A 23789-nucleotide genomic window follows, 5' to 3' on the forward strand; every position below is an offset into this window, starting at 1 on the left:
TATCAAGTAATTTTTTGGACAGATGATATGTACATCCATGATGTCAATGTCAGCTATATGGGACATACACTGTATTTCGAATACACAGCAAACACACAATAAAGATCTATTAATGAAGTATACGGGCCCTTTCTTTCAGGCAAGCAATTTTTTTCTTGTTTTCTTTCTCTTTACATACTCCAGATCATCATCAGATACTGACAGACTTTATTCCCTCCAACAGAATATACAGAAGCCATCCCCATCATTACCACTCCTGCTGGATGGTTAAATCAATACCATATGAAAAGTGGCAAGTAAAGGTTAAAAAGAATACTCATATATGACATTATTTTGTTTTTCATCCTTTTTCACATGTATACTATACTAGATTAATTTTCATTGCTCCCTTCATTCCCTTTTATCATTCCATGTGCTTATAATACTTATCTGTTTAGTTAGAATGTAAACAGAGGCTCCAGATGAGATAGCAAATGAAGGTCTCAGAAGCTTCCAAATATAATCCCCATTGTCTCATTAATTATCTTTTCCAGGAGTTTCAGTCTTACCTTTATTGAAGAACGTGCTAACCATGAAGCTGAAGAATATTGTGGCGATGGCAAAACACAGCAAAAAGACGAAGACAAGAGATGGGTCACTGTGCTGGATGACTGGCACAGGTTCTATCTAACAAAACAATCAGGAAGCCAGTTGAGTCATACTCTATATGGCATCACAGTAAAACAAAAGAGGAGAAATGAAACATCTTTAAACATTTTAATGGTCCTAGTGAAACTAATGACAAACTTCAGGGAGATGAGTAAACAATTCATTAACTACAAAAGGTCCACACATCTAGACTTAGTATGTTTAGTAAGTTTAGTATGCTGAGAGACTAAGCAGCTCCTGAATTTCCAGAGTGGTGTCAACAATAGGCACATGTTCACTTCCTGACAACCTGAATCTATTAGGCCCAGACCACGTTGCTTGTTTTTCCTCTTGAAGTTTAGCTATATCATACTACAGTGAAATAGACACTTGCCTTGGCAAAGAAAATAATGCACATCAAAAGGATGATAACTGAATACAAAGAGAGGAATGTGAAGAAATAGGCAGCCCAGAGCATCCAATTACTGAGTCCTATCATGAGCAGATACTCCTGTGGGAGAGTTCACACAAATCAAACATCATGTAAAACAATAAAATTATACAAAATGTATTCACAAAGATTATCTGATTTATTTCTGCCACAATCAGAATTGGTTAAATAAGAAATATTATCATGCCCAATTTATAGAGGAGGAGATTAATGACTTGATTAAAATCACTCAGCTAGTGTGTGGCAATGCTATGAAGCTTATAAGCCTACAGATGATCTCACCAAAAATTTACCCGATATTGCTCAGGTATGAAAAACTCTTAAAACTATAAACTGTTTAGATTAATATCCCCTTTCTTTTTATCATGCCCTCTTCTAGGAGGGAGTAAATAACATAAATAGATTTTAATTAAATTATAAAAGATAGAAGCAAACACTAAAACCATGAAGAAAAGTAAGGGGGAAAATTCAGTTTTAGAAATAATCTTTATGAACTATATTCTTCAAAGAAATACTTGTTATTTCAAGTGTTAACAAAAGAACATAAAAAAGTTGAGCATATAACGTAGAAAACCATTAAGAAGATTCAAATGAGTGGTATGAGCCTTCACAGGCTATTTTAAATATTTCTATTGAATTTCACTGATGGACCAATATTAAGTTCTGTAACTTTAAGCTCTTTTAGCGTAGAGAGCAGAGACTACACCTATCCATACCTGCCTGGCCCATACAAAGAGTTTAATAAATGTTTGTTGAAAGGACAAATGAATGAATGTGAAGATTATTGGAATTTGCATACTTTCCAAAGTTTTAAAAATGGGCAAAGGTCTGCTTTCTTATGCACAGGGAACAGAAATAGGAATAAATGGTTCCTATCAATCAATGCTACAGCCAGACATACTTAGCAAGTTTTCATAACCAATGAAAATGACAAATTACATTTAACAAAAGAAGCAAGATTTCTGAGGTGCCTGAGCGGCTCAGTCTGTTGGACGGCCAACTCTTGGTTTCAGCTCAGGTCATGATCTTGGGGCCTGGGATTGAGTCCCACATCCAGCTTCTTGCCCAGTGGGGAATCTGCTTCAGGATCTCTTCCTACCCTTGCCCCTCCCGCTGCTCTCTCTAAAATAAATAAATAAATCTTTTTTAAAAAGTGTAAAACTTCTACTCTGAAAACTGAAACACTGTTGAGAGCAATTAAAGGAAACCTAACTGTAGGAAAGACACACCATTAATAACCCATTAATTCAATATACTATTAGAAGTTCTAGTTTGGGCAATTGGGCAAGAAAGAAATAATGGAGGCAAATCAGAATTACTTGCTTATGACATGATAGGAAACCCTAAAAATTTCACCAAAAAAGTTTTTAGAACTAATCAACAATTTCAGTAAAGTTGGAGGTTACAAAACCAAAATACAAAAATCTGTTGCAGTTCTATTCACTAATAAAGAACTATTAGAAAGAGAAATTTTTAAAAAATCCATTTACAAATGCAGCAAAAAGAATAAGATACTTGGGAATAAATTTAACCAAGGAAGTAAAAGACCTGTACACTGAAAACTCTAAGATACTGAAGAAAGAAACTGAAAACAACACGAACAAATGAACAGGTATACCATGCTTGTGGACTGGAAAAATTAATATTGGTAAAATGTCCATACTACCCAAAACAATGGACAGATACAATCCAATCCCCATCAAAATTCCAATGTCATTTTTCACAGAAATAGAACAATCTTAAAAAAATTTTTTTATTTGAAAGAGAGAGAAGGATCACAAGTAGGGAGAGAGGCAGGCAGAGAGAGGGGGAAGCAGGCTCCCCACTGAGCAGAGAGCCTGATGCGGGGCTCAATCCCAGGACCCTGAGATCGTGAGTTGAGCTGAAGGCAGAGGCTTAACCCACTGAGGCACCCAGGTGCCCCTAACAATCCTAAAATTTATAAGGAACCACAAAATGCCCCAAATAGGCAAAGCAATCTTCAGAAAGAAGAAAAAAGCTGGAACATTCCACTTTCTGATTTCAAACTATATTACAAATCTATAGTAATCAAAACAGTACAGTACTGTCATTAAAACAGACATTAAGACAGACATTAAAACACTGAGCAATGCTCAGTTGGTTGGACGACTGCTTTCGGCTCAGGTCATGATCCCGGAGTCCCGGGATCGAGTCCCGCATCGGGCTCCCAGCTCCACGGGGAGTCTGCTTCTCCCTCTGACCTTCTTCTCGCTCATGCTCTCTCTCACTGCCTCTCTCAAATTAAAAAAAAAAAAAAAAAAATCTTAAAAAAAAAAAAAAATCTTAAAAAAAAACACTGAGCAATGCAACAGAATAGAGAGCACAGAGATAAACTCACACATACGGCCAATTAATTTATGACAAAGAAGTAAAAAATACACAATGGGAGAAGGACAATTTAGGAAAAAATATATATATAAGGCATCCAAGTTGATGAGACAATGTTACATGCAAACCAGATTCCTCACTTAAAAAGAGTTAATAAATGACTCCTCAAAGTAGAAGAATACAAAGTCAACAAACAAAGATCAGTTGAACTTCTATACACTACCAATAAGCAATCTAAAATGGAAATTAAGAAAACAATTCAATTTACAAGGACATCAAAATGAGTAAAATATGGGGTGCTGGGGTGCCTGGGTGGCTCGGTGGTTAAGCGTCTGCCTTTGGCTAAGGTCATGATCCCAGGATCCTTGGATTGAGTCCACATTGGGCTCCCAGCTCAGGGGGAAGCCTGCTTCTCCCTTTCCCAATCCCCCTGCTTGTGTTCCCTCTCTTGCTGTGTCTCTGTTAAATAAATAAATAAATAATCTTAAAAAAAAAATATGGGGTGCCTTGGTGGCTCAATAGTTAAGCGTCTGCCTTCAACTCATATCATGATCCAGGAGTCCCAGGATCAAGTCCTCAGGATGGAGTTGCAAACGGGGCTCTATGCTCAGCAGGGAGTCTGCCCATCCCTCTGCTCTTTACCCTGCTGTTGGTCTCTGTCTCTCAAATAAAAAAAAATAAAATCTTTAAAAAAGAGTAAAATATTTAGGAATAAACTCAACCAAGGAGGTGAAAGACTTACAATTAAAACAATGAAAAGTGAAAGATCTCTACATTTTTGAGGCCAATACAGTCCCATAAATTTAAAAAAATTAGAAAATTAGATAAAATTAGAAAAAAACTTTGGTGAAATGTAGAGCAAACAATTTTCATACATTGCTAATGGATGTGAAAATCGGCAAAATTTTACTGGCAAACTTTAGCACTATATACTGAAATTAAATATGCATAATCTAACATGCAGCAAAAAAAATATGTAAAATATTCATAGAAGAATTACTTATAATATCCTAACTCCAAACCCTAAAGGAAAATAGATAAATTGTGATAGTCATACTATGGACTCTTAAAACTCATATATCTCAATGAATATAAATGAACTACAGCTACATATTTAGCTGAAAGAATCACAGACACACATAATACACTGCATGATTCCATTTATCAAGGTCAAGGCAGACAAAACTAACTCATAATATTAGAAATCAGGTTAGTGTGTACTTTGGGGAAAATGTTTGGAGGCGTACACAAGAAGACTTCTAGCGTGTCTTGAAATGAAAGTTTGAATGCTAGTATCTCCTCAAAATTCCTAAGTTGAAAACCTAGTCCCCTGTGTGACGGCACACAGATAATTAAGTGATGAGGACTGAGCCCTCATGAATCCTCATGAATTATAAAGGAGACCCCAGAGAGCTCACATTTCTTCTGTTACATGGGAAGACAGTGATCAATGAGGTGCCATCTACAAACCGCAGAGCAGTTTCTCATCAGACATTCTGAATCTACTGGCACCTTGTTCTTGGACTTTCCAGGCCACAGAACTGAGACAAATAAGTTTCTATTGCTTATAAGCTATATAGTTTACGATATTTTTGTTACAGTAGCCTGAATGGATTAAAATATATATACTTCCATGGGGCGCCTGAGTGGCTCAGTGGGTTAAAGCCTCTGCCTTTGGCTCAGGTCATGATCCCAGGGTCCTGGGATCGAGCCCTGCATCAGGCTCTCTGCTCGGCAGGGAGCCTGCTTCCTCCTCTCTCTCTGCCTGCCTCTCTGCCTACTTGTGATCTCTGTCTGTCAAATAAATAAATAAAATCTTTAAATATATATATATATATATATATATATATATATATATACACTTCTGATTTATGCACTTTTCTGTGTGTATGTATGTTATACTTCAATGAAAATATTTTTAAAAAATGAAATATAAGTGTTCTGTAGTTTCTAGAGTACAGATCCTTTACCTCTTTCATTAGGTTTATTCCTAGGTATCTTATGGTTTTTATGCAATTGTAAATGGGATAAACACCTTAATTTCTCTTTCTTCAGACACAGTGTTCAGGGTATAGAAATGGGACTGATTTCTGTGCATTAATTTTGAATCCTGCCACGTTGCTGAATAAACATTGTTAAAATGTCTATGCTGCCCAGAGCAATCTATACATTCAGTGCAATCCCTATCAAAATACATCTATATTTTTCACAGAGTTGGAACAAACAATTCTAAAATTTGTATGGAACCAGAAAAGACCCCGAATTGCTAAGGGAATGGTGAAAAAGAAAACCAAAGCTGGAGGCATCACAATTCTGGACTTCAAGCTCAATTACAAAGCTGTAATTATTAAGACAGTATGGTTCTGGCACAAAAACAGACACACAGACCAATAGAACAGAATAGAGACTCCAGAAATTGACCCTCAACTCTATGGTCAACTGATCTTTGACAAACCAGGAAAGAATATCCAGTGGAAAAGATGGTCTCTTCAATATATGATGCTGGGAAAACAGGACACCCACATGCAGAAGAATGAAACTGCATCATTCTCTTACACCATACACAAAGATAAATTCAAAATGGATGAAAGACCTCAATGTGAGACAGGAATCCATCAAAATCCTAGAGGAGGACATAGGCAGTAACCTCCTCAACCTTGGCCACAGCAACTTCTTCCAAGACACATCTTCAGAGGCAAGGGAACCAAAAACAAAAAATGAACTTTTAGGACTTCATCAAGATGAAAAGCTTCTGCACAGCAAAGGAAACAGTCAGTAAAACTAAAAGGCAACCTATGGAATGGGAGAAGATATTTGCAAACAACATTACAGATAAAGGGCTGATATCCAAGACCTATAAAGATGGTTTGGAAGCTACTGTGTGTCAACAATACTTCCATAAAAAATTTCTTCTTCAATCACAGAATTATAGAATCTTGGAATTGATCTGTATCTAACACAGCTCCACAAATCCAGTAGATTATTTCTTTGTAGTTCTCCTTATTCCAGAGATGTTTGACAGCATTTGGCATTTAAATTATATTTGTAAACAATCACAACAAAACAAGGAGTAGGCAGAGGCCAAATATTAGAAAATGTATATGCTTAAGTGGAATTTATTCAGGAGAGAACAAAGATAAATACAACCTTAAAATCTATTTATAGCCATCTGTGTTATAGGACAATAACCCTGGCAACAATGTACAAGGCAGGTTCAGAGGAAAGCTGAAGGGTAAGGAGATGTGTGAAAAGAGCCCAGAGTGAGAAGAGGTGATGGTGAGAAACAACGTGAGGCTGATCTGTGAAGTGGTGCAGCCACTAAGAGAGGAAAGAGAGAAAAATGACATGATTTAAGACTACACAAGGAGACAAGTGAAATGGAGAGATGACTGATGTTAACAGCCACATCTAATGGCTGTTGAATACTCACTATGTACCTGACAATGTACCAAACACTCAACTGCTATTTCCTCCTTTCCACCTGACAACATCAGGCCCAGCTGTTTTGATGGTGGTAATTTTTTATACAGTATCTAGCTTACTATCATGACAGCCCTCCAAATTGGTTGTTATTATTATACTCAATTTATAGTTGAGAAAAAAGGCTAGAAAAGTTATATGACATGTCAGAGTCAAAAAATAATAGAGATAGGATTCAAATCTATGATTTATCAGAGTTCCTGAAACAAATTAGGCAATAAATCAATTATATATAATTATATAAATCATCTCTCCCTCTCTATTTATATTATTGTATATCATATATGTTACATATGTAATAATAATGTATTACTTATAATGATATATGCTAATAATCATGTATTACTTATAAATTAATCATTGGTTAAATGACTGTATTTTGAACTGCAAAGCCTCTGGCCATAACACAACATGGTCTCTACCAAGACATACAAATTCTGAAGGGGACAATAAGAGGTCATTTAGGAAAAAAAAAAAAAAAACTCAGGAAAACTAATCATAGAATTACATAATCTTGAAATTTATTTGTATCTAAATTCATCAAGACAATTCTATTAGTCCAGTTGATTAAGTCTTTGCAACCCAGCTATTCCAGAGAGATTTTAGAGCATTTGGCATTTAAATTCTATTTGCAATAACCTTGTGAAGTAGTCTTCTAGAAATAAAACCAAAGAACTCCAATAAAAACAAAATTCTAGAAAATTGCCAAGAGAAATCAGTGTTCACTTTCTGGCTGCTACTGAAACATGACCATCTACCAGGGCTGAGTGGGTAGAAATAATCCAGCCTCCAATTTATGCTACAGACCCAGCTTTTTCTCCAGAAGCTCTATTTACCACAAGAAAAGCAGAGTTACCTTCAATCGCTTTTCCTTTTCCCACACAATAGACTGAATGAGGGTAAGATGATTCATAGAGAAGATAAATAAGATTACTAAAGGGAAGACAATACCAAAAAAGGTAAAGAAGTAATCATGAGAATATTCTGGATATGGAAATCTTTGAACAAAGACAGTGACATCTTGGAATAGCTTTTGTGTAGCTGTGTGGTTATAATATTTCATGATGGCCTGATCCACGGCATGCTGCATTGCCAGAAACCCTTCAGTGATGTACCCTAAATGACAAAACAAGGATTGCTAAGTACAACAGAACAAGAAATAGCTGAAATGAACAAAGAAAAATGTAACTAAAGTATGTCAGAAACAACAAATTTAATTATCGTGAAGAGGCTCCTGTTAAAATAGTCTAAATTTCACAGCTATTATGGTTTCCCCACCAAATACATAATAAATATTTTCTATTATTTAAATTTTTATTTACTTGAGTATGTTTGATGCACAATGTTACATTAGTTTCAGGTGTACAATGTCGTGATTCAATATGTGTATATATTATGCTGTGCTCACCACAATTGTGGATAACATCTGTCACCATACAATGCTATTACAACACAATTGACTATATTCCTTGTGCTTTGCCTTTTATTCCCATTCCTTAACTGGAAGCCTGTATCTCCCATTCCCCTTCTCGCACTTTGCCTATCCCTCCCTTTGGCAATCATCAGCTTGTTCTCTGTATTTGTAGGTCTGATTCCGCTTTTTGTTTGCTCATTTGTGGGTTTTTTTAGATTCTTTTTAAAAGGATCCCAATTCCCAGCTTCCCAGAAAGTAAAATATTGTGTGAAATTACAGAGCTGCTTTCTGCAATTTCAATAAACTGGATGAGAACTGAATAAACTATAGCATAGGAAAAGACTTTAATTCCGTACCCTTAATATTTAAAAAATTAAGTGAAGTTCATACTGAGTGAGTTACATGAGCTGATGTCCACTAAAGGAGAGCTACTCAGTGTGGTCCTTGGATATGTGGCAATATGCAAATAGCTACTTACTGTTACACAAGTTTAGTATAAAAATGAGCAAACACTTAAAAACTTTTATTAAGATTTGGCAATGCTATGACATCTAAAAACTGAATTTTCTGTTCATCAACATAACTTCCTTATAGATTTTGAATGTGAATCTGTGTCACATTTTCTCCCTTCTGGGTCCCACCTTACTCTTTTAATAGAGTTCTTCACATAGGCTGAAATATTTAATTTTAATGAAGTTTAATCTGTCAATTTTTTCTTTTATAGTAATACCTTTTCTGTCTTAATGAATCACTGCTGGCCCCAAATTCATGAAGATACTCTCATAAATTTTGTTATGGAAGTTTATGATTTCAGTTTTTATATTTATGTTTATGACCATCATGTTATTTAACTAATGTGTAAATATGGGTTAGTGATCAAGATTCATTCTTTCCATCCACATACCATGTTATTCCATCACAATCTGTTCAAAAGATTTCGTTTTCCTTGTGAATTATACTGGTGCCTTCATGAAAAAGAAATCAAACTATTTTATGTATATATGTATATATGTATACGAGTCTATTTCCAGATAACTCATTCTTTTCATTTGTATTTGTTCGTCATTACACCTATATGGCAGTGTCTTAATTATGTAGATTTTTAATAAGTCTTGAATGTTCTTTGACACTGACATTCCTTTTCAAGATTTTTAAAAAACTAATCTAGATCCTTTGTATTTCCATATAAATTTTAGATTAAGCCTGCCATTTTTTTCCAAAAAGACTGCTGGGATTCTGACTTTCACTATATTGCTAGTACAGATCAATTCAGGGAAAAGCTACATCCTAAGAATTTTGAGTAAACCAACCAATGAGATTTAGATATATCATCACTTATTTAGGTGTTTAAAGTTTTCTCTCAGAAATGTTTTGCTGTTTTGGGTATAGATTCATAATTTATTATTGTATAGTACATCTTGGGTAAATTATAAATTACATTGTATAAATTATATGTATTGTAAATTATTAAATTATATTGGTAAATTAATACATTTTATGTAGTACTTTTTTGTGGATCACCTCACAATCACCTACATAAAATGATTCTGTCAACTTCACATAAAGATAATTTCACTCCTTCCTTTCCAAAATCTATACCTTTTATTTCATTGCCTTTTTCTGATACAAGCTAGGATTCCCAGTAAGATGCTGAAAGGAACTGATGAGAGCAAACATCTTTATTTTGTTCCTTATTAGAGGAGAAATGTTCAATACCAGGAAGATACAAATTTTTTACACATGTACTTAGATTCAGAAATTGTCACTTTTTCCACTTTTATTGCTACTTTGGCTTGGAGAGTTTTTTAAATACACTTTTTATTTTGGAAAAAAAAATGTAGTCTTACAGAAAATTTGCAAAAGTAATACAGAGGGTCCTAAATACCATACATTCTCAACAGAGTTATAGAGCCTAAAGCCACAATGAAACAGATCTGTAGTATATCTGTGGTATTAAAATTTCATGAGAGGACATACTTAGGGAAAAAAAATGTCCAAAAGGCTTCCCTAGAGGGGAAATAATGAAAAAAAAAAAAGACTGAAAAATATTACTTATACCCTGCACCCAGCTTCCCGAATATGACATCTTATATTACCATGGTACATGGTACTAAGAAATTAGTATAGACACAAAACAATTTCTAATTTATACAAACTTTGTTTGGATTTCACCAGTTATTCCCCAGTGTCATTTTTTCCCCCCTGTTCCCACCTAGGATGCTACATTGGATTTAGTTGTCATGTCTCCATAGTCTCCTCTGATCTATGAAACTTTATTATCCTTTCTTGTTTTTCACAACCTTGAGAGTTTTCAAGAATACTGGGCATGTATTTTGGAGTACGTTCTGTATTTTGTATTTGAATGATCTTTTTTCACTAACGGAGTTACAGGTTTTACAGGGGTAAAGTGTCCTCTTCGTCACATTATATCAGAGAATATTTGCTAACAACAACATGACATCAAAATACTCAAAATTATTTTAAACTCTTTGTCTGCCAATTCCAGTATCTAGCTTATCTGTCCACTTACTTATATTGACTCTTTTTTTCTTTTAATTTTATGTAACATTTTCCTGCTTGTTTGCATATCCTATAATCTTGGATCTTATGCCAGAAATTGTGGTGAAACGAACAGTGGACACTAAAGTGTATACTTGTTTGTTCTGTTTCCTTAAAGATGCTAGTCCCCTCCTTTGTCATACACCTAAAGGGAGGAGCTGACCATTTAAATTCCAAGAGTTTAGTTGAGTTGAGCTGAACCTGCATAAAAATACATTGTTCCAATGTACAGAAATTTTACACAAGATTTTGGATGCTGAAAATTTTAAATAAAGAATTCACCAGCAATATAGTAAGTTAAAAATTAACAAATTTCTATCACAAGCTTGAAGAAATGAAGGTATACACAAGTGACAGTTCTTATTATATTAGTTGGATATTAAATAAGTATAACTAAAGATAGGCTCACCAGGATGTCCCCCGTTTGAATTACTTTGACTTCTGGGTCCCACAGAAGGAAAAGGTGGAAAGAGAACACCTGTTTCCCAGCCATCAGTTCGGAAAAAAGTCACATACTTGTTCCTCTGAAAACTACTGAAACGCAGAAAATATTTTACCTATAAGGAGCAAAAAGAAACAACATCTGTAAATGAAAAAATAATTAAGTGAGAATGAGAAACAAAAGGAAGTTAAAGAAAAATTGCACATGTATGATTCTGAGGCAGAGTGTCAAGCACTAAGCAGATTCTGGACGTCAGCCAATGAAGCAGACTTGTTGTGTGGCTACTGTGGGTTTGTGGTAAGCAAACATTGCACACCATTGCCAATGTCTCTTTCCCAAAATAGACAGGTGGCATGCATACTGAAATGAAACATACCAAAAGGTATTGCTAATTTCTCTTCCCATTACGGCAGCCAAGTGTTCCAACAGGAAAATCTCTTCCTTTCCTAAAAGTGATTAGAACCTAAGAAAGAATCCCACATGAAGACAGATGAGATATGTGAAAGTGTAAAAGTGAAATACTGCATGATTTCATTATTAAATGAAAAGATAATACTAATTCTAGAGAACTAAACTTCAAGGTAGATCATGATGGATCTAAGTAGCTTTACAAGACAGCAAATGGTCCAGCAGCTGCCTCAAGTCAGGGGTCAGACCAGAGAAATCAGTACCACCAGGAGGGGCAAGCAGATATCATAACCCTAGGTAAATATTAATACACTCAAGTTACCAAGACAAAAGCTTTAGGCACTTACTGTGTGTTCAAGGATTAAGATATAGCACCTATTCCTCAAGGAGCTCAAATTCTAGTTGAGACTATATATATATATATATATATTTACACTACAGTAAATTCAGTGATAGTAATATGTACAGGGCATTCATGGGAAGATGAAGGAGGAAAGGGGTGGGTGTGGTTGGGAGACAGACTGTAGAGCGAGTCACAGTAGCAATTTTAAAGGTAAGAATCAGCTAAGTGGCCGGAACAGTCGGGAGATCGTACAAGGTGAGGTTTGAAACTGTACCAAAAACATTTTGACCGCACTCTGTGTATACACCAATAAGCCTACATCAGCATCACTTACACTGAATCAGTGACTTGAGGGAATTTTATAAACATGAAAGGAATGAGGGAATGATGGGACAGAACATAAGATACCTACAACTATACTTATGACCCAGGGATTTTCTTTACTTTTTCATTCCATTGACAACCATCTGTATCTTAAATGTAGAATTATAGCTCTGTTCATACATCTGTGCCATAACTTGGTTATTTCCCTCAACACCAGGGACGCCAAGGTTAAAGCACAGTCCTCATCTCTCTTCTCGGAAGTTGTTATCAGAATCTCAGAGTCTGCCTATGTCCTAATTCTGATTCTGCTTGGCTAAGCCTTAATACTGTGTTCCAGATTTAGATTTTGGAGAAAAATGATGAGACTCGGTCAAAAGAAAGAGGTAGATTTTCATGTTGTGTTTCATCCTGGTGAAGATGCATCTGCTTTAACACCTCAGGTCTTTTGACCTGGGAAATGTGTATGTACTTCACCATCACGCACAGAGTTGGAGACAGCAGCCATATTAGATACAGTGGTAAAGGTCAATGTCTCCTATGATTATGATTTATAAGGAGAAAACCTAGTATGTGGTGAATTCAATTCTTCCCCCATCTACCTAAAGCTCTGGCTAAATAAAGGCATCGGCACAAAAATTAGATATGGATTTAAATCTCTACTTTACTATGTACAAGCAGTATGATTGTGGGTAAGTTGCAGTCTCCCCACTTAATAAATGAAATAATTACACCCCTACTTCATTAAGCCTCAGAAATGCAAAGTACACTTATGATGTTTCTACATTAAAAACTTCTTACCTTAAATGGCAGGGGATCGTTGCTATTTTGGAACTCATGGTCAAAAATAATAGCAACCAACACTTTTTTAGAGTTATTCTCTTGCTTAACATACTTTTCAAAATCTCTTTCTGAAGAAAACCCTTGAACTGTAGAGAGAAAAGAATCAAATGCATGAGTTGCCCACATAAAGGCAAACTATCTGACTGCCTTTTCTATCTATAAAATGGGAAAATGCTTTACATGGATGAAAAGCTATCAAAATATTAATTTCAAAATACTGCTGCTCAATCATTGGCATAACAAACTAATGGATATTAGAAATGTAAAAAATTTTTAAGAGTTTTACAAATTTTGGGTGCCTAGGTGGCTTAGCCAGTTAAGCGTCTGTCTTCAGCTCAGGTCAAGGTCGCAGGGTCCTGGGATGGAGCCCCACACTGGACTCCCTGCTAAGTGGGGAATCTGCTTCTCCCTCTCCCTCTCTTCTCGCTTATGCTCTCACTCTCCCTCAAATAAATAAATAAAATCTTCAAAAAAAGAGTTTTAAAAGTTTTATCGCAAGTTTAAAATATAACTAATCATTATAAGAACTGCATAGTGAAATAAGGTAAGGAAGAGGGATATTTCCAATGTGTTTTGAAATTTCCACCTTGGAAGGAAATAACAAAATTGATCCATGCAATCTATTCAAAGTCTTAGAAGATGGGAATCTATAATACCTGATTTAAAAATACTCAGAAGTTGAATAATGAAACTTCCCAACTTTTAATATTTGAGGTTATTATGTGTCATAATCATTATTTTTTGTATAGTTGGGAAATGCCAAGTATGCTGCACTTTTCTCAGCGTGAGCACAGCTGGGCTATAAATCCCAAAGGTATGAGAAGGATCTCAGGGACCAGAATCAGATTTGCACCTACACAAGGTGACCAGAAGCAAGATGAAACAAAGTCCTCAGAGAATTCAAATGATTAAAGCTGGAAAAACAAAGTCCATTAAGTTAAACAAAACAAAACAAAACTTGGGAACACAGCTGGAAATAGAATCTACTATTGAAAGTACACTGTCAACAAAGTGAGTGTACAAAGTGTACAAGCAGGCAATCAGGCACACTTTGGGGCGTGTAGCCTCTACTTCCGCAACTAAGCCTAATTCATCCATCTCACCTGCGCATTCTTTATGTCCCAGGAAACCTCCCAATCTCTTTGCCTTAACCACTGAATGTTGTGGGAATAGCCACAGGTCTTTGTAACTGCCTGGCCATGATTGACGAGGGACTGAGGAGGGACCCACCGGTCTGTTTTCATTAATTTAACTGAGCTTCAAGAAAGGTATTACCTGCTTAAGCAGAAGTATGAGAGATAAAGGGAGGGAGAGTGAGTTTTGAGTACTTTATGAGGCTAAGACATGTCTTCGCCTAGATTTCTCAGAAAACAGAACTAGAGGGAAATTTCTTATTTATTTATTTTCATTTATTACCTGAGTGGCTTTATTTTTTCCCCCGCTTTATTGAAACACATGACACACAAAAAATGGTGTATTTAAGGTACAAAACATGATGATGATGATATATACACTGAGAAATAACTGCTAAGGGGCACCTGAGTAGCTCATCGGGTTAAAGCCTCTGCCTTCGGCTCCCAGGACCCTGGGATCGAGCCCTGCGTCCAGCTCTCTGCTCAGTGGGGAGCCTGCTTCCTCCTCTCTCTCTGCCTGCCTCTCTGCCTACTTGTGATCTCTGTCTGTCAAATAAATAAATAAAATCTTTAAAAAAAAAGGAATTAACTGCCAAAATAAAGTTAATTAACACATCCATGACCATACAGTTACCACTTATTTTATTTTCAAAACTTTCTGGCCAGTTATTGAGGTATCACTGATAAATTAAAATTGCATATACTTAGGTTGTGTAACATGATTTTAAGATAAACAATGTGATGTTTTAATATCTGCATACGTTGTGAAATGATTACCAAAACCAGGTTAATTAACACACCTATTGCCTTACATAGTTATCATCTTTTTTGGTGAGAACACTGCAAAATCTACTCTCTGAATAAATTTCATAACACTATACAATACTGTTAACTATAGTCACCATGTACATTAGATTGCCAGGACTTATCTTTATAACTGAAAGTTCATAAAATTTGACCAACATCTCCCCATTTTCTCCACTTACCCTCAACTCCAATGCAACCATGATTCTTTTCTTCTGAAACCATGATTCTACTCTGTTTCTGTGAGCTCAAAATTTTAGGTAACACAAAATAAGTGAGATAATATAGTATTTGTCTGTGTCCAGCTTTCACTTAGCATAATGTCCTCCAAACAGACATACTGTTACAAATGAGAGGATTTCCTTCTTTTCTGTAGCTGAATAATCACATTTTCTCTATGTATCCATCTTTTGGTAGACACTTTGGTTGCTTCTCTATCTTATAAATAATGCTGCAATGAATAATTATGGACTTACATAGCTTGAAAAAGGGAGATGCACAGGGTGAGGGCCATATTCACCCTGGTATTTTCCCTGAAAGCATTTGCAGAAAGCTGCAGACTTACTGGGCTGAAGAAAAAAGGTGAGAGTTGAGACTGCCAAGAAAATAGCAAAGAAGTGAAAACTCAGCTTGTAAATTCCCCTGAAGTCACCAGTCAGCCCCCCATTGAAGCTGCCTAAGTTCAGATCATGAAACCAAGAAAATAACAGCAGGTAGGCAATATTGATGAACCAGACAATAGAGTTCAAGCCCCACAAAGGAAGAGGAGCCTTCATAAATATTCTGGCTTCTAGGTAACACCCTGGAAGAGCCATGCCCTAGGACAAGGTAGAAGTTGCACAAGTAAAGACAAAAGTGAAACAGAGCACTCCTTATAAAGCCCCAAACCAGACTTCGATGGAATCAAGATGCTCTGTCAGTTTGCAATCATCCAGAAGAAAACTTAACTCTCTCTGGATAAACAAGTACCCTCAAGAGCCTCTAATATTTTTAATTCAGAACACCTGCCATCCAATAAAAACATACAAAATATGCTATAAAAAAGAACTCAATGATTGAAGAGAAAAAAATATACACAAATAATCTAGACACCAGAACTTTCTGGCAGTGACTTTAAAGTAACTATGGTTAGTAAGGTCAATAAAGCTAGAACATTTCTCTAGAGACCTGAAATCTATTAAAAACAGGACAAATGGAAATTCCAGAATAGAGAAATACTTTTAAAAACAATTCAATAATTCACATGACCCAAGTTTCAAAATATGTAAGCAAAAAGAAATTTTAACATACACACACATACAAACACATATAACCTATTTAATACTAACAACACCTAACTAGAAATGCTAGTATTTCTTTCAATAACTGAGAGAATAAGCAGACAAAAATGGTAAGAATACATATTTGAAAATCACTATGATTCATCAACTTGACAACTTTACCTGGGTGGCATTTATATAACACTATAAGCAAAACCTACAGAATACACAGTCTTTACAAATGTACATGGTACATTTTTCAAAATATACCTTAATGTGGGCATAAAAAATTCTCAAAATTTCAAACTGAAATCCTAGAATATACTGATTTGAGGAAATTAAAATAGAAATTAAAAAAAACAAAGATAACAAATTCCAAATGTTTTGTAAAGTAATATATTTTTAAGACTCCCACACATCAAAGAAGAAATCAGATGGAAATAATGAAATATTCTGGGTAACCCAAAGTAGCCTCCAGCACTACATTTATTGGGATATTTGTGTTATATACTTAAAAAATTATCAGTATTTGCATTCTTCTGCTTCACTGTTTTGTTTGTTTTTTAGTTAGTTATGTTTTCAGATGGCATCTACTCTCAAGGACCCTCAAATCCTTGACAGACAACAAAAAGTTGAAAAAATATACTACTGAATACACGTGTGTATTTAAAGGAAGAGGCACCAGAGAGATGCTCACCAAACTTCTGACTGCACTTCTCCCTGGGAGAAAGAGGAGAAAAACTGAGAATGTGAGGGTAAGCTCACTTGGGGGCTTTTAAGATAATTGTACATAGCCTGAGTCTTCTCTAATGCATTCATATACATCTTCTTTAACATTTTTATATGAACAATGTTTGAAATAACTGACCACTGAGAGTGCATCTAGAATCAGGGCTCATGCTTAAGCTATGTGTTCCTTTGGCACACCATCATATATAGCCCTGGGGTCATACTTACCAGGCTTAAGAAGCACAACCAGAAACAGTATCACAGAATACAAGGAAGAGAGTATCACAGAATTGGATAGTAACCTAAAATAATATAAATTATCTAATTTTTAAATATTACTATGTGTTTTGGGCTCTAGGAGAAAATATTTTATATGAATTTAACTCTCAAGTATAATAAAATGTATAATATTATACCTAGGAGGTTACTATCTGGTTATAAGGCTATACCCTATAATGTTTTACTTGGGAGATTAATGTCCAGTTAAAAGATGATACATGTATCTTCACCGAAACCCAATTTAAAATGTAAAATAACATTTTTTCAAAAAACTTTAATTTCTAACCTGAGAAATTATAGTGTAAATCCCTTTTCACCAGTTCAATGATGTTCTTCACCACAACACTTTTGGAAGGCACGAAAGCCAGTTCCCATTGACCAGGAAAAGTGATGGCCATTTCAAGTGATGCAGGCAACTCATCAACAGGCTGAAGAGAGTAATTGAAAGGCCCAGACTTCTTTATAATCAACGACTTGCGTGTTAACAAAAGTGTGCTAGCAAATAGCAATGTTAGAATGAATTCCATAATTAATGCCACCAATTGCCGTCTCTAGGAGATGGGGGAAAAAAAAAAGATTATGTTAAAGTCCTATGAGTTCATTACCTCTGCAAATGCCTAATTGTTTTATACTAAGAGACACTTCTTTTTTTTTTTTAAAGATTTTATTTATTTACTTGACAGAGAGAGATCACAAGTAAGGCAGAGAGAGAGAGAGGGAGAAGCAGGTTCCCTGCCGAGCAGAGAGCCTGATGCGGGGCTCGATGCGGGGCTCGATGCGGGGCTCGATCCCAGGACCCTGAGATCATGACCTGAGCCGAAGGCAGAGGCTTAACCCACTGAGCCACCCAGGCGTCCCCTAAGAGACACTTCTTAAAAGAAGATACATAGCTGGCAAAAAAAGAACAGCTTCACTCCATAATAGCAGTAATTTCCCGGACCATTTTTTCCTCTCCTTTCTACGTGGCATTCTGCTATGAGGACTCTTCGTATTTGGAAGAAATACCCCCAGCCATAGAACTGACAAAAATACAACAATATAAACTGAAATGCAGTGATCAGGTTGTAAGAATTTTCCCATTATGGTGTCTTAGATATTGCAAAAATCCTATAGATAGCTCAACTTACCTTTAAAATAAAATTCTTCCACAGAAGAGCCATAAATTTGTAAAACCATAAGAAATCCATTCTTCAACTCTATGGAGGGAGTAAAGATTTTACAAAAAAGAAATTAAGATTATATAACAAAATATAAATTTTAGACAAAAAATTACTTAAATTCGAATAGCTTCATTTTCTAGTCAAGCTTAAAGGATGACAAAAAGAAACAATAAACATTTGAAATATTTGAGAAGCTTTTTAGCCCTACATCCTTACTCAGTATCTTCTGAGTTTCTAATATTTATAAAACTTCAAGCACAAAACAAAGTTCAGTAAGTTATTGATGCAAGTTTCCAGGTAAATTTGACCAGTACTTTTCCCAATTATTACCAAAACACTAATTAAGAGATAACACCAAAAATCACCATCAGCAAAAGGACAAAATGGTATGCAGGGGCTCCTGGGTGGCTTGGTGGGTTAAGGCCTCTCTGCCTTCGGCTCAGGTCGTGATCCTGGGGTCCTAGGATCGAGCACCAAGCACTGTCAGGCTCTCTGCTCAGCAGGGAGCCTGCTTCCCCTCTTCCCCTCTCTCTGCCTGCCTCTCTGCCTGCTTGTGATCTCTGTCTGCTTGTGATCTCTGTCAAATAAATAAATAAAAATCTTTTTAAAAATGGTAGTAAAATCACATCATAGCTACAATCCCAAAATGGCACTCAACAATTACCAAGATTGAAAGTACCTCCATTAATAACATTACTAATGGGAACGGATTCATTCTTATACTTCACAAATATTTGCTGAATATTAAGTGACATGTTAAGTGTAGGTATATAATGGGAAACATAACAAATAAAACCCTTCCTTCATGGTATGGTGGCATAGCAGGCTATTAATAACCCAGGAGCTGAAGTTGGACTGTCTAGGTTGATTCCCAGCTCTACTAATGTCTGTGTGATCTTGAAAACTTGACTTAAATTCTTGCAGCTACCAGGGAGAGAGATAAAATTCAGGGCCTGGAAGGGGAGACATTATTTTAGGACCTCACCTTATAAATAATGATGTTAGTGAAGGAGACTGGCTTTCCCAGGAACTGCAGGGCAATTTCAAATTTCAATCTTTGATACCAGATGAAGGTATCCCATATTACAAAGGCCTACAGCTGCCTGGTATAAAAAAATAAATCCTTTCCGGAAAAAAATATATCCTGTAGAGTTAGCTATTCCTCCAAACAATTTTTCTGCATATAATATCTGGCACTTCTTACATCTGGGGTGGAGTTATCTGTACTAAAATTTAAAATAACAACACTTACCATTTTCAAGGCAAAAAACATAGAAGGTTTAGAAATTCCACAAAAAGACATTAGATTAGGATCTCAAAGCGTGAAGGAAGAAGGGCTCCTAGACCTATGCATAAAAGCTAAACTATAAAATATAAGAAAACAGATAGGAGAATATCTCTGTGGCCTTGGACACACAGAAATTTCCTAAAGTGAATGAAAAAATTACAAGCTGTAAAAGAGGGCTACATCAAAATTTAAATTAAATTAAATTAAATTTCTGCTAATCAAAAAATACCATTGTGAAAATAAGGAAAGCCAAAGAAGGGGAGAAAACCTTTTTAACACATTTACCTAACAAAAGACTTATATCCAGAATATATAGAATATATAAAGCATTGCTACGAGCCAATAATAAAAATATAAATAAAAATATGACAACCCGGGGCGTCTGGGTGGCTCAATGGGTTAAGCCTCTGCCTTCGGCTCAGGTCATGATCTCAAGGTCCTGGGATCCAGCCCTGCATTGGGCTCTCTGCTCTGCATGGAGCCTGCTTTATCCCTCTCTCTGCCTGCCTCTCTGCCTACTTGTGCTCTCTCTCTCTCTCTATGTAAAATAAATAAATTTTTAAAAAATCTTTAAAAAATATGACAACCCAAACTTTAAAAATTGGAAAGACTTTAGAAAGACATTTAATTAAAATAATGTATATGAGAAAGCATCAAGACAGTGACCTAAGTCATTCCCAACATCATTTGTCCTCCAAAAAGACCAGCTAGTAACTATCCATAGTCAAGACAGCACTATGAAAACCCCAGAACCAGGCTGACCTGACTGAGCAGGTGGTCGCATCTGGCCAGAGAGCCGAGTGAACAGTTCTATCTGATTCGGATCCTCAGCCAATGAGGCCTATTAGCCATGGAGCCTATCCTATGACCCCATCCATGCAAGGAGGCAAACTGGTTCAGCCACTATGGAATACAGTCTTGCAATTTCTCAAATAATTAAAAACAGTTATGCCATATGACACTACAATATCACTTTTGGGTATTTATCCAAAGGAAATGAAATCACTATCTCAGAAACACATCTAAACTGCCATGTTCATAGCAGCAAGATTCGCAAAAGCCATGGAAACAACCTAGGCGTCCATCAACAGATGAATGTAAAATATGATACATAAAAATAAAAACACTCTATCTTCAAAAAAAAAAAAAAGAAAAAAGAGAGAGAGAGAGAGAGAAAGCATGGTATGTATATGCAATGGAATATTATTCAGCCATAAAAAGGAAATACAATAACAGTATCAAAAATATGCACTCGAGGGCATTACAGTAAGTAAAATAAATAAGATACAGAAGTACAAATACTGTATGATTGGTGAGTGCTTAGACAAGGGATGGGAATGAGTGAAATAGGTGAAAACAGTCAAAAAGTAAAAACTTCCAGTTATGAGTCAATTCTGGGGATGTATGGTACAGCATGGTGACTATGGTTCTTAATATTGTATTACATATTTGAAAGTTACTAAGAGAATAAATCTAAAAGTTCTCACAACACACACAAAAAACTATGTGAGGTGATATATGTGTTAACTAAGTTTATTGTGGTAATCATTTACAATATAAACATATGTCAAATCATCATACTATGTACCTTAAACTTATACAATGTTTTATGCCAATTATATATTAAATCTGGAGAGGGGAAGATGTATATATTGCCAAGTAGCACAGAAAACTGATTTTAAAATGGATCAAAGTCTTTAGCATACAGCTCACCATAGAAGGCATACAGATGACAAATAAGCATATGAAAAAATGTTCCATAGCATATATCATTCAGTAAATGTAAATTAAAATAACAATGAGATACCACTGCACATCTATCGGAACCAAAATCTGTAACACTAATGATACCAAATGTGACACGTATATAGAGCAAAAGAAACTCTCATTCATTGCTGGTGGGAATGCAAAATATGTAACCACTTTTGAATGGAAAATAATTGGGCAGTTTTCTACTAAACTCAACATACTCTTACCATACAGTCCAGCAATTACAGTCCTTGGTATTTACACAAAGTAGTTGAAAAATGTATGTCCATATAAAAAGTTTCACAGGGATGCTTATAGAAGCTTTACTCATAATTTCCAAAACTTATAAAGCAACCAAGATATCTTTCAGTAGATGAATGGATAAATATACTATAGTACACCCAGACAACAAAATATTCAGTGCTAAAAAGAAATGAGGCATCAAGCCATGAAAAGACATGGAAAAACCTTAAGTGCTTAATGCTAAATGAAAGAAGCCGATCTAGAAAGGCTACATTCTATGATTCCAACAATATGACATTCAAGAAAAGCAACACTATGGACACAGTATAAAAAGATCAGCGGTTCCCAGCCTTGGGGGTAGAGGGAACAGGAATGAATAAATGAAGCCGAGGGAATTTTTAGGGCAGTGAAATTATTTTATATAGACACTACACCAGTGGATACATGTCATTAGATATTTGTCCAAACCCACAGAATGTGTAACAGCAAAACTGAACCCTCATGTAAACCATGAACTTTGAATGATAACGATGTATAGGTAAGTGTAAGAGTCATCAGTTTTAACAAACATTACACCCTGTGAGGGAGTGGTATGAGAGAAGCCACACATGCACATGGGTTGTGGGTATATGGGAAATGGCTACAGCTTTCCTCAATTTTGCTGGGAGCCTAAAACTGCTCTAAAAGAAGTAAAATATTAACAAAAAAGCACAGGAAAAACTTCTCAACATCTTAAGTCATCAGTGAAGTACAAATAAAACCAAAATGAGATACCTCAACATATACACTAAAATGACTGACAACACATAATATTCGAGGTGATGCAAAGCAAAAAGTCTCATAAATTACTGGTGGGAGTACTAAATGATACAAACACTTTGGAAAGCCTCAGCAGTTTTTCTAAATTATTACTTATTTTTTAAATTCCAGTTCAATTAACAGAGTGTTATTTTAGTTTCAGGTGTACAATATAGTGATTCAGCAATCGTATACATTACTCAGTGCTCGTTATAACTGTGCTCTTAACCCCCATTATTTTTTTCACCCTCCCCACCCACCTCCCCTCTGGTAACCACCAATTTGTCCTCTACAGTCAAAGAGTCTTTTTTAGTTTATCTCTTTCTTTTGGGGGTTTGGGGTGTTGTGTGCGGTTCACACTTTCGGGCTCTGCGCTCAGAGTGCAGCAGGCGGGTCGGCCTCCAGGGCAGTCCGGGGAGCACCTTCCGCCTCCCCCGGGGAATCTGGGGAGAAGACAGTGGGGTACGGAGGTCCCACACTCACCGTTCAGGCCTCGAAACGGCCAAGGCCACACCTCCACCTCCACCTCCACCTCAGAGGGACTCGCGTCACCGGAGCCGAGCCTCCTCCTAACGCCTACCCCAACCGCCGGGCCACCCGCCGCTTGAGCGCGTCCTGCCGCCTTCCTCACGCATGCGCGCACTTGCCCAGTCGCCACCCCGCCCCTGCAGCCCTTGTGCACTCAGGCTTCACCGCCTTTCCAGCAAGCGTCTCACTCTACCACCTGCGCACCGGATCCTCCCCGGGACCCCTCAGAGCGTGAGGCCTCACTAAACTTTTCGCATGTAGCCCCAGGCCCCAGGTCCATGAGGGCCCTACCTCGGGCCCCTTCGCTTGCTCCCAGGCGCTTCGCCTCTGCACCCCACTGGACGACCCGACCATCCTTCCCTCTGTCGTTGGCTCCCCTCTCCCTCATGTGTCATGGTCACCCTCAGAGGGCCAGTAGCCGGCGGCAGGAAGTGCGAGGAGATTCAGTGGCCGCCGCCCTCCAAGGTTGTGGGCATCAACAGAAAACTTGCGGAGGTGCAGGCACAGGGGCCCGCAAGCCCGCTCCCGGGGCCCCTCAAAGCCCGGACGCGGAGCCACCCGATCTAAGGCGCGCCGCCGCTC

General features: G+C 36.6%; 1 protein-coding gene across 1 annotated transcript in view; it reads right to left on the minus strand.

Annotated features, from left to right (window-relative positions):
* LOC116859012 (ATP-binding cassette sub-family A member 3-like) overlaps positions 1-23202 on the minus strand; it is a 133795-nt gene extending 110593 nt beyond the window's left edge. The window contains exons 1-8 of the mRNA XM_032843986.1: positions 23163-23202; positions 18569-18637; positions 17728-17992; positions 13196-13323; positions 11290-11437; positions 7764-8023; positions 1022-1138; positions 549-666 (exon numbers count right to left, since the gene is read on the minus strand). Of these exons, the coding sequence (XP_032699877.1) occupies positions 549-666; positions 1022-1138; positions 7764-8023; positions 11290-11437; positions 13196-13323; positions 17728-17992; positions 18569-18628 (1096 nt within the window). The 5' untranslated portion in view covers positions 18629-18637; positions 23163-23202. The remainder of the gene's footprint in view (positions 1-548; positions 667-1021; positions 1139-7763; positions 8024-11289; positions 11438-13195; positions 13324-17727; positions 17993-18568; positions 18638-23162) is intronic.
* Positions 23203-23789: the final 587 nt, after the last annotated feature.

Source organism: Lontra canadensis, unplaced genomic scaffold, assembly GCF_010015895.1.
Source record: "Lontra canadensis isolate GAN:19392208 unplaced genomic scaffold, GSC_riverotter_1.0 scaffold146, whole genome shotgun sequence".
Taxonomy (NCBI): domain Eukaryota; kingdom Metazoa; phylum Chordata; class Mammalia; order Carnivora; family Mustelidae; genus Lontra; species Lontra canadensis.